Here is an 18085-nt window from a genome sequence, read left to right on the forward strand (position 1 = left end):
AATAAAATCTTCCAAATCCACAACTGAAACAAGGCAATTATATAGAGATCAGTCCGATATCACAGCTCAAGATGACATAATAGAAATAAAATTAGGTCACTACAGACTGCTGTCATAACCCAATTTTAAGGGTAAAACACAAGTTTGTGCTGAAAAATAATAGTGATGAGCATAACATGACCAAGCTTGTCTACTCTTACCAAAGTCTTACAGCTGCCCTGACAACCTCTATTCAAGATCATACATTTTCATCCAAGGATTTCTCCTTTATAAAGAGGGGTTTGTATCAGTTATATCCAAACTGTACTCAGGAGAAATGTCATGCATATTGCCTGAGTGCTGACTGATTTCCCACATGCTGCAGTCATTATCTTGTACAATAATTATCACTAACTGCAGGACTTATGAGGTTAGCCAATCTGTAGACCATCTTCCTTGAACATGTGCAACAAAAGTACAGAAACTCTGAGTCATGGAACTGTGGAAGAACACAAGTTTGGATTATGACATTAATTACACTTTTGGTCTCTTGATGATAAATCATGTCACTGGTATTCCATTCAAGTCACATTTACCCACAGTTATTCATAAGCTTCCCTAAAGATCTCTTTTTCTTTTATCAATTTTAAGCAATACATTCTCACAAATCTTCAACCATAAATGACACACATTTTATTACAAAGAAAAATGTGTCCAAACATTTCACTGGTATTGTATATGATCCTGTGGCATGAGCTTTGGTTTCATTCCATAGGAATGGTGTTGAGAAGCCAACATTTCCCATAGGAAGTTTGCATTATGAATAGCTTGGCACCAATTGGACTTTCAATTGTTTCTTTGAATTTTCTTTTTGTCTGGGCAACACAAGCATGCATTAAAAAATAAAAAAGAGACCCTTTCCCTTCCTATTATCATGATGGACTGCAGCTCATAACTTAGGATTGACCAACACACACACTTGGGGCACTTTGCTGAACTTGGATAAGCTAAAATGTGCTTTTAAGTACAAGTGTGGACCATCTCCCATTACAGTACAAAAGTACAGTCCAAGGAAGTCAGTGATCTGAGGAAGAAGAGATCATTTATTTAAAGAAATACCTTTTGAACAGGAGTAAATTTCAATATTTAGACGTTTTATTTGGAGTTAAATGGACTGTCCTGAGATCACAAAAACATCTTTTAAATGACTTTTGTATAAATGACTATATTAGGCATTTAAATCAATACATTTAGAGAATGAATTAATGCTGTTCCATGGTGAAAGCTGACGGCAACTGGACACACAGATATTTGCGACCACCCTTATTATGGTCCTTTCCTGAACCAATGCAAGGTGCATTTAGTGCAAGTTACTGGAAGCTGTCGCTACTTTGCAAACATTTATAAGACCTAAACTGATAAGTTTATTGTTGATCAAACTAAAAAAAAGGCCTCCATGGTACTAACCACCTCACCACCGTGCAGCCCAAACAGTTAATCGAATTCATGTTTAAACCTCTTTGTACATCTCAACATACTTACAGTATATGTTATGATATATTTTATGCATACCTTTCCCACTTCTGTATTAAGGTTCATATTCTATTTTATATAGTGTGCCGAATAATAAACTATATATTTATTTTAACTAGTTGTTTAAGGTTTCCTTGTGGGTTTTATATTGTTTTTCCCGTGTTTGATTAGTAATTATTTTTAAGGTAATGAGTTTTCTATATAAGCTCGCTTAACTATCCAACCAGAACTGCAACCAAAAATCTCTAGTCAAGGTGCAACTTTCTAATGGACATTCATCTGAATATGTGCTAAATTACGATTTTAAAACTGCATGAATGATTTCTACTCTGTGCTGATTTAAGAAAGAACAGATTAAATTAAAACTTGTTCCTCTAAGTTTTTTTTTTAAATAAAAATGAGTGCTGAACCACCATTCTGCCACAGACAATGAAGGGCACACAGAAATCTATTCAAGCCCAATATGGAACATTGATGGTATTAAATGGTACCCTTTCAACATATTATCTTAATATCTCGATTGGCTGGTCAAACCAGCAGCTTATCAGACTTTTGATATGATCAGCTGCCTGATAAACAGCATCCATGAGTTCTCCTCTGGATTTCCCTGGTGTGTGGAGTCTATCAAGGCAGCCTGGAACATCTTTGCAGTGTTATACTATGTATTTAATCTATTATGGTTTTATCGCCAACACCAGAAATTGAGCCTGTAGCACCTTCACATACCTTATTTCATCCAAAGATACCAGTGATGGTGCTAGTGCCAGTGCTTAGCTGGTTAGATTGTGTGCTTCCAAAGAACCTGTCTGTTTTCCACCGACATGAAGCCACATCATTGCAGCGTCATTACCTCATCCAAAACATTACGCAGCTGGAAAAGGGGTAACAGGGATTCACACTGCCAGGAAACATTTTACAAGAACAAGCAACAGACCATAGAAAAAGAACATCAGTGATCAGTACCAACCTGATATTTAAACTCATGAAACTTGTCTATGCAAGTGTGATACTTGTCATTTAGGACAATTTGCAACATTTAAAATTGCACTATGTAACTTTCCAACCATAAAACTTCATGTTCCTGATTCGCTTGAAGGCACAGTAACATCTAGTATGTGCATTTCTGGAGCCAATCACTGCCCAGCAGCATCCCATAGGTGAGAAACCGAACTTTTGCTTCTGAGATGCCACAAATTATCTGTACTTAGAGGGAGACAGTTCAGTAAAGCCCCTTTTATGGAGGGCTCCTGATAAATGAAAATGTGTTTACAGGAAACACTGCACAACTTCTCCTGTAGGAAAAGGGACGCTGTACATGTGGGTCAGAAGTAATGGCCTGTGAGCTTACTGTAAGATTATCTCACAATATTTGAAATTCCTCGATGTTGGAGTTGCAGTGGGCTGAATTGAACATACAAATACAAACTCCAAAGTTTAAACACAACTGATGTACAGATGTATGAGGGAAGGTATGGCTTTGAACTTCTTTCATTCTGTTTTTATTTCATCAACCTTGTTTATTTCTTTTAATAATTGTCCAAATGTGCAATGCTATCACAAAACATCATCAAATATTTGAAAGCAATGAGCTCAGTGGAACTAAGAATGCCACATCGATGTCATATTACGTTGAATGTTAGGCAGTTGGGTTTGTTTGTTTATGAAATACTCTAAACATCCTGTTAGCAGTGTGGCTGTCTTTTCTATGCAAGGTCCTCCACACTGTACTAACCTTAAAAATCGTGTTTGTTTTGCTTAGTTTTGTTGCACATGCTTCAAAATTAGCCCCTTAAATCACCCCTCAGTCTATTCCTACTTGATATAACAAGTAGATTATCCTGTGTAAGCGGACAAAGGAAACAGTAAAACACGTTTACACCAAGTCTTTATGAATAATAAACCATTGACATTCACACAAAATGAACACAGTTGAAACTATGTGCTATAATTGGTTCACTTTTTCCAAATGAGCCAAAAATAGGAGTCAGTTGTTTCATGGAATTCGATTTCAGTACAACGAGGGCTTTTTTCATTATAAAAGCTAGAAACTGGTGTATGCAGAACTGTGCATCAACTTCCTTGGATTGGTGACATTAAAACTGATGCAAAGTGTGTCCGTTTTATTCCAAAAACATATTCTGCATCACGGTCTATAATCCAGTATAGCACATTGTTTATTGTTAATCTTGTTCCTTGCCAGCATTATTTAATTCCTCTGGGTAAGCGTCATGTCTTCTCATTTTCTAACCTCCATTTGTGCCCTTCTCCACTGTTTGATGAACAGTTGAACCAAACTGAGCCAAAACTAACCAGGGAAACAACGGTGGCAGGTGCAAAGAACCTGACAGTGCTTCTCAATATTACAGAATTTCTTTAAAGTCAAATAAATCCTCCCAATGTACCTAATTAGGTACATTACCTGTACCTAATTACCTAATGCACTGCCTAAACACTGATCATCTGACCACAGTCTGGTCAAAGAAAGATGGGAGGAAGAATCTTTCATATTTAGGAAGTCACAGTTGCTCTGTAAAAAGAATAAAAAAAATCTAATAGTTTAACAAGATGATGAATTAAAAATCTATTTTTAAAAAGTAAAATGCTATATAAACTGGGTGTATCGGTCAGATTAAGGTTTGTCAGATTAACTCTACTGTCACATCTATTTTATATGAATTAACTACGGTTCTGGAGCACTATTGAATTTTTGGGGAAAAGCCAAAAAAAAGATAACCCCTTGCAAGAGGTGGTGACATCATCCACTTACTTTTATAATGAGGTGTTTTGGGTTCATATGACATAGAAAATTTCCAAAGCCCTTTAGGACATTTCACTTGGTGTACTAAGAGAAAGAGAGAAAATTTAACCATCAAGGAGGAACTGAACTGATTTCTTTTGCAGTCCTTGTCAGATGTTAAGACCTTTACCTTTATTTTTGGAAGTGTAAGTGTTGTCAGTGGATTTTTGTGACAGTGACACAAAGCTAATGAATGACACGTTTTGGTTTCAGTGTTGCATACATTATGTTAGGGTGTGGTATTTGAATACTGCCAGCACCAGCCTTGCACTGACTGCCCTGTAGGTTAGAAATAAGGTTTAATTACTTCTGCACCAATAAAATTGCATGTTCAGTTCTGTGTGCACCTTGACTTTTATAAAAACGGTAGTGTCCAAATGTTAGTTTGCTTGCATTATTAAAGACTGCAAAACCAATTAGTGGACTTCAGCTTTCATTTTTTCCTCCGTTAGTATGACTGCATGAAAACAACTGTGGGCCCCTTTGACTGTTGTGGTCACAAAGTGTTGTGGGCTGGCATGATGTCCTTTCTTTCTATAAAGAATGGTCCAAGGTGTCCTATGCTAAATAATACAATAAAGGATGCACTGGAGGTCTCTTCCTTGGCATTTAGAGAATTTGATCTGATCTTATGGCTGCTAATTAGACGCTTAATGGAAATTTTCCCCTCAACAGAAAACCGGCTAAACTAAAATTAATTTAACAGTACAGCCTAAAGAAATTAAATCACTTTTATTTTTATAACAGCATCATGGATACATTGTTCATGTGTCCAACAGATCTGGACAAATTGATTAAGCTTGATAAAACAAAAAGTTTGGTTTGCTGTTTTCTCTTCTTCATTGGGGTAACTTGTTAATAGCATAATGGTTAAAACTCATTTTCATCCTCAACAGTGGCTGCCTTTGTTATTTTTACTTTAGGCTTAATGGTCAACAAAAATGATGAAACCATTCTAGGGCTGCAACTAATGACTATTTTGATGGTCGACTAGTCACCGACTATTAAAACGACTAGTCAACCAATTTGATTATGTATCTCATGATTATTAAATGGATCTTATTTCACTTTCAGCTTTGAAATCTTGCATAAGGATGTTATGTAAGTCTGACGTGCCTCATCTTTAAATGTTCGAGCATTGCAAACATACTTCCGGGGTACACAAATCTCACATGTATTTAATTTTTTTTGTAAGTTTAACATGAAGTTATTTCAGACTTTTGACATCCTCTGCAGCTGTTTTATTCCTTAGCCAGCCGCCATACTTTTCCCCTGGCAGACTTTATTGTGCATGTGCAACTATCAGCAGAGATAAGAAAAGAAGACGATGTCTCAATCTGTAGTTTGCGCACGTGCATTGAGCCACTCTCAGCAGAGATAGGTAAGAAGACAATGTCTCACTCTGTAGGTTTAGTTTTCTTTTTGTTTGTTTGTTTGTTTTTTTCCGCCGACAATAGTCGACGGGTAAATTCGTTGACGACTATTTTTATTGTCGACTATTGCAGCCCTAAACCCTTCACAATCAGGCAATTTTTTTAAATATCCAGCTTTAACTCGCCATTTAGGCTACGGAGTGGCCTCTGTAGTCTACACACTTTGAAGTCTGCTTTACGTTCGTGATAAGGCCTACCTAGCCAAACAGAATATCCCATTGCAACAACATAGGACATTTAATTCCTTAAACTACTCATAGAACACTTCAGTGAACGTTAACACCGACCAGTAACACTGACATTTACACTTTTGTTTTCAGCCAGTACACACTTCATTAACCACTTAAAAATCCACAAATATCAAATATTGGAGAATTTTAATATCACTATTTAACAAACATATTGTGATTTCAGTTACTAAAAATATGATTAGCAAAGTAAAAATTGTGGCATGAAAACTACATAATTGTACATTGCTGTATTTTGTCTTAGCTCAACAGATAATATGATGCAATAAACAAATCTATAACAGTTGTGTGAGTTCACACAACTGGCTGGCTGGCTGGCTGGCTGGATAGACGGACTGACAGATGGACGGACAGAGACAGACAGATAGTAGGGCTGGGCAATTAATTGAGTTTTAATCTCGATTATGATCTGGTATGATCTGATATGATCATAAAAATGAAATGATCCGATTATTTGCAGTTTACTCTTGTGGTGTTTTCAGTTGCAGATCGAGCGCCACTTGCAGCGCTCTGCTGCAGACTCATCCCACAGCTCCAACCACTTTGGTTTTATTCAACTCGAGTTGCAAGCACCTCTCAAGTTATGGGCTGGACACATGGGAGGCGACATCACTCCTTCTCCATTAATTTTCTATGGAACTTGTGCGAAGAGGTGAAAACCGCTGCCCTCCTCCAGCCAAGCGACAGGCGACATTTGTGCATGTGAAATGTTGCGCTTGTTGATGCAGACGTGCACACAGGGCCTTGCGACGTGACACAAGAAAATAGAAAAATGTTAAATTTTTGTGAGTTGCAACTAAATAATCCACCAGCTCCCAGAGACACAGAGAGATAACAAACATTATAAACAAACAGAACTTTTTTTCTCGTCAAAGACCAGTGCTCAGTTTTTTTTGCTTTTTTTTTTTTAAAAAAGACCAGGATGTAAGAAACTCATCAACACTTTGGCCAAACGGCATCACTTGCCATGTTGTTATCATTTTAGTTGTGCTTCTCTCCCTGCTTTGTATGATGAGTGTTGTGAGGGTGTTATGAAGGACGTGGCTACAGCCCAATGTTTTGCCACAGCTACAAACCTGTGGTCAAGCCGCCGCATAGAGCTGTGTATGACGCAGATTTCAAGATATAGTAGAGTATAGCATAGATTAAGTATACCATGTTAATGTCACTTTCAATAATGCTTTACAGTTTAAAACTACCTGCACACCAAGGCAGTCCACACCCGTTCCGACTCCACATTTCCAGGATTGTGTAGTTAACTGAACCTTATTTGAACCAGGTCTGTGTGTGCATGAAGGTGGACACACAATCTGATGAGACACACGTAAAAACGTCAGCACAACATACTAACGACATTATTATTCTTTTTGTCTTTCTGTCCCTCATTCGGCCTCTCCCCCTTCATCAATCTTTCCAAGGCAAATCAAACAAGATTAGCAGAAAAGAGAGAGAGATGCCTGCGTCAGCTGCATGTGTGTAATCCCCAGTTTTTATATCCTGCCAAAATACACAGTTTTGAATTACCAGTAACTAAAGTGTGGATAGAAACCCAGACGAACACTGAAGAGTTACAGAGAATGAGCTATATAGTGTGGTTTGTAGAGATTCTTCAGTTTGCCAGTTCACTCTGGTCCCCATCCAAATCAGTGGCTTTTACACACCAACTTGGCTCTTCAGTGTATATCATTATGATGATATGATGGAGATGCAAAGAGCAGTCAAGTAAGGACATCAAGACTGAACTAAGAACTTCAATATCAATATTAGCTTAGCTTATGTTGATAATGAAGTTCTTGGTTCAGTCATATTATTTACAAAGCAATATGCAAACATAAAATTCAAGTATATTCAATCACTTTGAAAATTATTAGATGAAAATGATGTCATTGAACCAAGAGTCAATGACAGATGAACATTAAAGACAAAAGATATCTTCCTAAATTCTCCCTAGGAGTGAGTGCGTGTGTGAGTAGTTGCTTGTCTCTTTCTGTGTTGGCCCTGCAATGGACTGGTTTTTTGTTTTCGCTTCACAATATAGTATATTATCCATTTTCTGGATGTTCCTTATAATAGGAGAGATTATTAATAAAGAAATAGTAATTATTATATGAGGCAGCATTTGCAAACACTGCAACACTGTTGATCGACTGATGTGTCTTAAAAGTCTTTAGTGTTAAAGTTCTTTCAGCATGTGTGTGTATGTAATGCTGAAAATGAGAATACCCTTGCTACTGACATGTTTTTAAACTGTACCAGATTTTCCTTGCATTCACTTTTTAGCAATAATGTTTCTCCAGTACCAGGCCAGTTTTTGATTTAAGGAAGGAGGGCTCATGCCATCCAGTGCAAGTTGAGGTGTGAATATGAACATCAAGATAGTGAACATGTGCCAATTATCAGCAACTCCTTTTTTTTACTTTTATGTTAAATGGTGCTCCAGAGTTTAAAGAGTAGGCTATCTACCTGTGTGAAAGAAAAATTAATTTTCTTAACATGGTAAGATGAGTAAAACTGGGTCACCTCAAAATCTGATTAATAAATCCATTCAAGTAATTCATTCTGCTCTCAGGTGTGTGGGTGTCCACACATTTAAAAATGATAAAGGTTTCCGAAGCATAAGCAATATTTAAAACAAACATTCTGTAGTCACTGGTACAAGACCCAAAGAGGAGGGAAAAAAAAAGAAAAAATTAAGGAAGTCAAATGAGAATAAGACTGAAAAAGATAATGAAAGTATCGGTAACAAGAGACAGAGAAGACAGATACCGAGAGGACAGAGGGTTGATGTGCATTTGACAATGGTCACCTGAACAAGAATCATGCTGTGGAGCTTCAGTGCCCCCTTCTGGAGAAATCTGACAAAACAGCCAATGCCATAGTTCTCTGTTCTCAAACATGCAAAGTGGAATTAAGATTATGCAAATGTATGTGTGTCTGAGAAATAGATAGAAGTATCACATGAAAATGATTAAAAATTCGGCATTCATGTGGGCATAAAATCTTTAGGCATGCAGGTTCACATTTGTGTAATTATCTGTAGTGGCAAATAGAGAAAACGTTGGTTAAAGATTTAAACCCAAATCCCCTAACCTCAATCATGCCAGACAAACTTTGACAGTAGAAATGAATATTGAAATGGTTTCTTTGGCAGGATGATGCAAGGTGTGTGTTGGGTATGCATTTGAATGTGTGAAAAAGAGACAGGCCATGGAAGGAATGACTGCGTGTGCATGTATGTAAATGTATGGTACGTGTGTTAGCAATGTTAGCAATAGGAAAAAGTCCCTGCATTGACAGGTTTATGATACAGGCCATTATTGGGAGGGCACAGCAAACAGGTAAAGTCTAAAAGTGTGGAAATACAAGCATAGGAGGAAGGGAAGAGTGGAGGTAAGGACCAGCAAAAAATGTAAAATTCAATACATCGTACCAAAGGGATATCATTTCAAATCCCCTAAAATCCTAGTTATCTTTAGTGGGACTTTAATTGCCCTTTTTGACAATGTTCTATGTATTTATTTGACCTAATTACTCACTGTCTTGCTCTTTAAAGCAGTACAACTAATGTGTTTTAATCACTTTAAACAAAATCCAAGATACATGTAAAGTCTGAGACACCTTTGTTTCTCCCCTTCTGTTTATTATTCCTGAAATAAATGTAGTTATGGGGAACATTGTATGTGTGAATGAGTGTGTGTGCACATGCAAATTTGTAGCAGTTTGAGGGTCTCACATAAAGCAAGGGCCTCATTTCTCCTCTCAAGCCAGAGGATAAATTACAGCCACTCCCCAGGGACCAGGCATCCCTATCAGGCTGCAAGCAGCATATCACTGCACTCTCTGTAGCACACAGAAAGTGATGAGGTACTTTTTTTCTCCCCCTGGATGAATACAGCTTAGTCTGTAGTGTTTATGTCTAGGTGTGTGTCTGTGTGTGCATGTGATTTTGTCAAATTCCATCCTACTAAGTCTGAGTCATAGCCTAAAACAAGCCCAGATGTGTATAAGTGTGTGCCATGAGTGCATGTATATGAGTGTGTATGTGTGTTTCATGCAGACTAGCAGTGACAGTTGTACCGCTTCCTTTTATTTCCATCATTACATGGTACAAGGGATATACCAAATGTGTGTGCACAAGTGCACTGTGTGTACTTGTGCATGAATTTAGCCTGTGTGCTTGCCCTGTCTGGTGGTAAGTACTAACATTAAGCCCATCACTATGAACCACTGGGGTATCGGGGCCCTTCAAAGCACAATCCAGCACAATTATCATCAATTGCACGATCAACAAAATGACCACATTACATTTAAACACACTGTGTGTGTGTGTGTCTCTTAAATAACTTATTCTACAACAAAGGTGCAGAGAGGTGGCAGATGTCACCTCAACCAGTTCAACCCCTCCCTCTCTTCCATTTCCCTCTATACACTGGTGTTACTCTTACACCCATTGCTTGCAAACTCTGCCTCACAGTTCTTTCAGAAGCATCAGTTATTCAATACTAAAGTCTATACGATTCATATTGAAAAATAGGATAGAAATTGCACAAGAAGCCTGGGATTTAGAAGGTGGAGATGTGGGAGCAAGCATGCATTACTCAGCTCAGTCTGACACAGTCCATTATACATACACAAGCACAGAGTAAGGCTCTTTTTCTCCTCTTATTCTCACATACAGTTGGAGGCTGTAGTCCCTCCTTCTGAGCAGTAGTGGATGGAAGTGAGAAAGAATAAACAATGGTGCCCTCAGGGGTCTTGAGTATCGATGAATGGATCCCACTAAACTGTTATCAGTGCAAACACAAACACTCAGATAGACCATCAGATAGGATGGTCGAGACACACCAAGAGAGAGGGAGGAAAACAAAAGAAAAACACAAGTAAACATGGCAAAGGGAGTGCAAAACACAAGGCAGCTTGGAAATATAGAAAATAAAATATGAGAGGGAAGAGAAAGGAAAGAAGAAGCGGGGAAGGAAGAAAACATCTAACCCTAATGACCAAGTGAAAAGAAGCTGGGAGATAATAGGCATATGAATGACAGAGGGAGCTAGAAGCTGATGCAAGGGAAGATGAACAGAAATACAGCAAGAGAGACACAGAGCAGGAAAGGGAGCTGCAGGAATAAATGAATGATGAATAAATGGAGAGTGACTATGATGTAGCAAAAGAAAAGAAGACCAGGTAAGAAAATTAGATTCAGGGTTTATATTTTAAATGCATAGCTGGCTTTCTAAATAATGTTTTTTTTTTTTTGTTTGTTTTATTTGGTGAATTTAGTTTTATTTATCCACTTAAAGCTCAAACTTAAGAAATGATTAGTGCAAATTACTTAGATTCATTTACCTCTTGAGGATGAAAAGACAGCAGGATAATCAGCCTAAGCCTTCACGTCTTACATGTATTTGTGTGTGTGTGTGTGTGTGTATGGATGTTTTTATACATACTAATCCAGCAGTCTTCACTTCATACTGTCCACACATCTTTTCTTTCAGTCTGCTTCCCCTTGTTAACCCTCGACAAACAGCAGGAGCTGGGGTGGCAGGAATCAGTGTTGAGTTAAATGGTAAATGGTATTTGAGTATCAACTAAGTTATGCCAATATTTTACACATAAAAGAATATGTTGGGATTGTAGACCTCTTACCTGATAGGGGTTCTTCCTTCAAAACTCGAATCTTCTGTTTGCCTGCTGACACCTGTTTGCATATAGTAACAAATTAGTGGCAAACATTTGTGTACACTCCCAGCTTAGAAAGAATCTGGCAGTTTTTATAAATTCATATGTAAGTTAAGTAGTTCTGTGAACTATGGTGATCATAACGTATAATTTATAGAGGGTTTTCTTTTTTCAAGAAATCTCTGAAGTACTCTTTTACTGACAGCTGTCAACAAGGTAAAGTCTCCCTGAATATTTTTACATATTTATGCCATTATTTAGCTCATGTGACAAATTATGAAGGTTTGTACTATGGTTATAACCTCTAAATAAGAGCTAGTGTTTATTTGCTTTTCTTTTCTTTAAAACCCATTCTGTCATCACTCACTTCCATGGTGGGACACTAAAGTGGGTTAAAAAGTTTAAATAAACAAAAAAGGATGTTTGGTGCAATCTCAAGTCTGCTTTTCCCGCTATGATAAAGGAGTATGTGGTGCTGAAATGTACATCAAAACACAAACTAACAACAATCTAGGGCTGGGCAATTAATCGAATTTTAATCGCAATTACGATCTGGGTTTTGAACGATCATAAAAATGAAATGGTCCGATTATTTTTTGTCCTTCGATTTGTGCTGTTTTCAAATCGAGCGCAGCTGGCATTGCAGCGCTTTGCTGCAGACTCCTCCCACAGCCCCGACCGCTTTAGTTTTATTCAGAACGAGTTGCAGACACCTGGACACACGGGAGGCGGAGTTGCTCCTTCTCCATCATTTTCTATGTAAACTTGCTCGAGGAAGCGAAAATCGCTGCCTCCTCCAGCCAAGCGACAGGCGACAGTCGTGCATGTAAAATGTTGCGTTCGTGCACACAGACGTGCACATGGGGGCTTGCGACGCAACACAAAAAAATAGAAAAATGTTCAATTTTTGTGAGTGACTAAATAATCCACCAGCTCCCAGAGTCACAGAGAGACAAACGTTATAAACAGAACTTTTTTCTCAATTAACACAGTGAACAATCCAGGATTTAAGAAACTCATCAACACTTTGGACAAACGGTATCACTGCCATCTCAACACCATTTTAGTGGAGTGTCTCTCTCTGCCCTGTATGATGAGTGTAGTGAGGGTGTTGTGAAAGACGCGGTGACAGTCCGATGTTTCGCCACCGCTACGGACCTGTGGTAAAGTCGCACCAGAGCCGTATAGAAATGTTGCGCTACATTTTATTGATGCGGATTTCAACGTGAAAACGAAATGTCTCCAGACTATTTTTTCCCAGATCACACCAGACGGAACATAGCTGCTGGTCTGAGACAAACAATAGCTATGGGGACCTGGTGGAAAGAAACTAGTCGGCATTACCACAGTAAACTAAACACTTCAAATGTCCACCCCCCCGCCCCAAACCGCTTATCTATAATCGTGTTAAATAATCGAGATCTCAATTTCAATCAAAATAATCGTGATTATCATTTTTCCCATAATCGAGTAGCCCTACAACAATCTAATAAAAAACATATAAACCTGAACTACATGCCACTAGAAATTGCACCACAGAAACAAAGGTAGGCTTGAGTGACATTAACGGACATAATTCTTCCAGTGACTAGAGTGATTCACCAACAGATTTTTTTTTTACCTTTTGGATTTTGGTCTCCTTATTTTTATTGAAGCTGCTTGGTAGAGAATTGCCGCTTATAGAAATTTTTTTTTCAGATGTCCATCTTAATCCTCTTGAATTTCTATACAAATAGAAAAAAAACATTTCAAAACCATTGCCACTGATCGATCACCTACTAAATATTATAGCCAGTTAAGAAAAATACCCTTAAATATTTACAAATTATTGATTAAAACAGACAATAATCCTCTAAAATAATTAGAGAAAAAAGGACAACCGTGTCATCTGAAAACAACTGTTGAACCCATGGCTAGTGTGTTGTTGCACATTTTTAGCCAGTGATGTGACATGACAGTACCAAGTGAGAAGTTCAGATGGAGTCAATACCAGATGTCTTACTTCTGTACTATGGACACAGAAGTGAGGTCTTACTTGAGCACCATTTTACAACAATATTACATGTGATTGGGTATATTGTTTGGACAGCTTCAAGTTTATGCAAATTTTCAAGATTAGCTACAACTTGCAAAGTGTTGGTGTCGTTTCTGCAGACATATGGGCAGACAAAACACAGTTCATAACCAAGTCCATGCCATACTATTTATTTGCCTTCACAACCACTGAACTGTCAGGCAGAAAGTCCAATAACTCCAATAACTATTTTAATCAGCTTCTGGAAAATGGTTATATCAAAGGCAGAGCTAAAGTCCCCCCCCCCCCAAAAAAGAAATATACACAGCAGGTATCCTTTCTATCCTGTCTGGTGTCGAGTATGATGGATATTCCATGACTATGGAAGTCATGCAGGATACTCCTGTCAGTTGCAGAGTTAAGATATGGGGAGGGATCCTAATTTAGATGTGGGTTATTCACACATTGTTGAATTATTTATGGTATTTAAGCTATTGTGATGTCGGGCTGCCTTTGAGAAAAGTTTATTTTGGATCGAGCTGGCAGCCTGTCAGGGCACAGGAAGTCAGGCACTGAATTTGTATGAATGTGTATGTGATGGACAGAGATGCCAACACTGAGATGCTGTGCTGTGCTTTGCTGACACTGAGGGTAGGCGTCTGGTAATCACCCTACCGGCATCACCTAGGCAACTAGACTGTCGCTAGGGGTGACAGATGAGGCACACCCCTGTCGGTACAGATGACAGGGTGTCCCCTCAGGACATGCAGCCTGGAGAGACATGTGTGCTTGGATCACATAATTACATATTTGTTAATGCAGTCACAAATATACACAAACAGACACAATAAATTGAATTAACTTAAAATACATGACAAAATCCACACATCAAAATAAATACTTAGCTTGTTTTGAAAAGCATATAGATACACATTTCCACAGTCAGTGGCAGTCTCTTTTACGAACTGAAAAATAAACACCCCTGTCTCCTGTAATAAATACAAACTATAGCACAACCAAAGTTTTTTCTGTCAATTTTAACTACTGCTTGAGTTTTAGAGCAACATCTTGATCTGTATTTAGAGCTAAACCTGAACTGCAGGAATAAAGTTTAGAATTAAAGGAAATTCTAGAGTGAAATGACAAGAACAATGACAGCCACAGTCTAAAAACTAATTAATGAATGGACATAAAAAGAATGAATCAATCAATCAAATAATCAATCAATCAATAGTGGGAACCTAGCTTCCCTTGGCTCTACGAAGAAACACCACTGCACACAAGATGTAGCCTTTTTCATTGCATGATATGGCCCATCTCTAATTTTTTTTTCATTTTTTCTGTGGGATTAATAATTCTACAGCAGTGATGAAGCCTTGCATACACAAGCACCTCTCCATATTCTTTGCAGAGAGAAGTTGCAAATTTGCTCCCACCATGTAATAAATAAATAAATAACTGTAATGTAAAACATAAGACACGGATATTTTATTTTTGCACATTAATGACATATCGATGTGCATGAATACTGAATCAAAATGCACAGTTTATGAGCCAAGAGAAGCAGATTTACACATGGCCCTTTTTTCTCACAACAAAAAAATTACACTCACTGAAAATATGTCAAACACCTTGCTGCTCACAAAGAGTACTCTGTGCGCACACACACACACACACCAGAAAATTTTATGTCCTGTCTCACAGTCAGTGCAGTTTCACATTGGACAAGTAGCAGCTTTCAATCTAATAAAAAGTAAACAAACTCCACAAGAAACACAAAGTCGAGTAGTTGAGTTGAAAGGATCAAGTTATTTGAACCGTATCATGCAACTGTAAACAGCCGATCAATTTCTATTTAATATGACCTTAATGAAAGAAGGATTTTTCTGTAATGATGTAGTCCAGGGGCACCCAAGTCCGGTCCCTGAGATCTACTATCCTGCAAATTTTAGATGCAACCCTTCACCAACAGACCTAATCAAATGGACAAATTCCCTCATCCACATGTCATTCAGCCCTGCAGAGGCCTGGTAACAAGACATTTATTTGATTCTTCAGTAATTTACTTACTGACGTTTTGATAGGTTATTGTGAAGGTCAGGATAAAAGACTATAAGATAGATATGTAAGCTTTGGTCCTCAAACAAAATAGTGTACAAATATGCAACACAGTGAGAGATGTCATTCGTGTTTCACAATGAAAAGTAATACAGACTCAGGACGTGTACTTTTCATTATGAAATGCATATTTCTAACATTTCTATTATAGTAAACAGTAATTAAAGCAGAGGTAATGGTAAAAGACTCATTATGAACACTCAAGGCTGGCTAACACAGTGACATACCCAAACATACACACAGCAATCTCCTTTAACTGACCCATGTCACCCAATGGGGGACGCGATAACATCTGTGTCCCCCACGCACACACACATGGAAACACAAGAACACTTTGAAGTCTAATGCCAAAGTAATTGTGTCTTCTTTCAATACCTTCCCGGTGTGAGACACGAGAACAAGGCAAGAACGGAGAGTGTTCAAACACCAAATAAACTTACCAAGGGCAGGAACGATTCGGACATAAAATGTTTTAAATATTAACAGACCACAAGTTTAGTCAGGTCACAGAGTTAAAACATGTGAATTGTTTGCCTGCACTCAAACTAAAAGTCTAAACTATCAGAATTTGTTTGAGCCAAAAGGGAAGAAAAAAAAAAAAAAGAGTTGAAACATAGCACTGCAGAAAAAAAACTGCAAAAACAACTACTTTAGAGACAGCAAAGGAAGCAGGAAAGTAGGAAAGATGCCTCAACTATACTTTAACATAAGACAAGAGCTAGTCTCTGTAAGCTACAAGGCCTAGAGACAAAGCTACATTAAATCTGTGGCTCAGGCAAGGCACAGCTGAGAATGATTTAGTACATTTGCCCCAAGCTGCTTATTATTGCTGGAGTACCCCTAACAAACTCATTATACCACACCTCCTCTCGGCAAACTGAATTTGTCCAGGTATTCTTCCAGTGAATACATGAGTGTGTGTATGTGTAAACTCACTGTAAGATGAGCAATTGATCTAGTTCAGCTGCTCTGCAACCTAACAGACAATGCCTGGGAATAAATCACAGCTTGAAGATCTACAGTAAAGACTGTAGATACACCGGTATGTTCTACTAGAAGAGAGAAAGGAAAAAAAAAGCATAGAGGAAATATAGGAAAGATTCATATCTTGAAGAAAAATACTGATAAACCGTTAGCTAAACATCATATTTTTGTCAGTCAAATAATCAAATAGAAACAGATTCATTTTTGGCATAAAATGTGTGAAACTGCAAATCTGGATTTTACTTTATACTGTTATACATGCAAATACAAAGAGGGAGAGAAATTCAGTGAAAATAAATGTGTGGGTCAAACATAAAATCCTGACAGGACAGAACTGTTCTTCATTAGTAAATGTAGTTAATTCTGTGATGGTTTCACTTTTTCACAAATTCCTTCCGACTTTTCTTCTTCATACAATTAGCTACTTCCTAGGGCCACTGCATTTTTTATTTATTTTTTTTAAATGTTGACCATTAGACAGAAATCGACAACAAAGGTTTGGAAACACAGATACGGCAGCAATGCAATATTTTAAACTCAAAAGCTCGTCCTTTTTTCTGTGTTGAAGTCTGTGACAACAGCTCTGTGCAGGGAATGAAGACTAATTAACAAAGCATTACAAATCAACCATGGCCTGCACGGAAATGAGAGACCAACTAGTTTCTTTTCCAAGACAGAAAATAGAAAAATAGAAAAAGAAAATGTATGTTTATTTATTAATGTTATGTTTATTTATTAATTCATTATGACCAATACCAAACACATTCAGATTTGAGGACATTTAATGAGTCATTGGGGATAACTCTAAAGAATTTTATAGATAACGCATATGTTAGCCATGTGAAATTATCAAGAGCAGCGTAATAAGTGGTGCACAGTAATTAACCATATACTGAATGAGGGCATCTTTCAAGGACACATGCCATATTTATATTCATGCACTCCATTTTAAAAAGAGCATGACTAATTACAAAATCACTTAACTCCAAGCTCAGGAATGGCGAGAAACATTCCGAGCTGGAGTTGTATTGGTTTAAGAGACAAATATCCTTTTTTCTTCTTTTTACTTATATGAAAAGTGATGTATGAGTGTCTTTGTATATGACCACTACTTTGTTTTCCATAGCCTTGCTGTAATTAAGTGACATTATATTAGTATTGTGAAAGAACCTTGCCCAGACTGCACAAATGATAAGCACAGAAGCAGCATTTTTTCCACACATACAGTAAGTATACATACATTTTTAAGTGTGGATTTAGACAAGCTGCAGTTGTTGAAAAGGCCAGGGAAAATGTCCTG

General features: G+C 37.6%; 1 protein-coding gene across 3 annotated transcripts in view; it reads right to left on the minus strand.

Moving 5' to 3' along the window:
- The window catches only part of zbbx (zinc finger, B-box domain containing), a 57714-nt gene that overhangs the window by 33865 nt on the left and 5764 nt on the right, over positions 1–18085 (minus strand). For all 3 annotated transcript variants that reach the window (XM_041995508.1, XM_041995507.1, XM_041995506.1), the window contains exons 4-6: positions 13291–13393; positions 11637–11688; positions 11438–11523 (exon numbers count right to left, since the gene is read on the minus strand). In XM_041995508.1, coding sequence (XP_041851442.1) covers positions 11438–11523; positions 11637–11688; positions 13291–13393 — 241 coding nt within the window. The remainder of the gene's footprint in view (positions 1–11437; positions 11524–11636; positions 11689–13290; positions 13394–18085) is intronic.

The sequence above is a fragment of the Melanotaenia boesemani genome, chromosome 9 (genome assembly GCF_017639745.1).
Source record: "Melanotaenia boesemani isolate fMelBoe1 chromosome 9, fMelBoe1.pri, whole genome shotgun sequence".
Classification (NCBI taxonomy): domain Eukaryota; kingdom Metazoa; phylum Chordata; class Actinopteri; order Atheriniformes; family Melanotaeniidae; genus Melanotaenia; species Melanotaenia boesemani.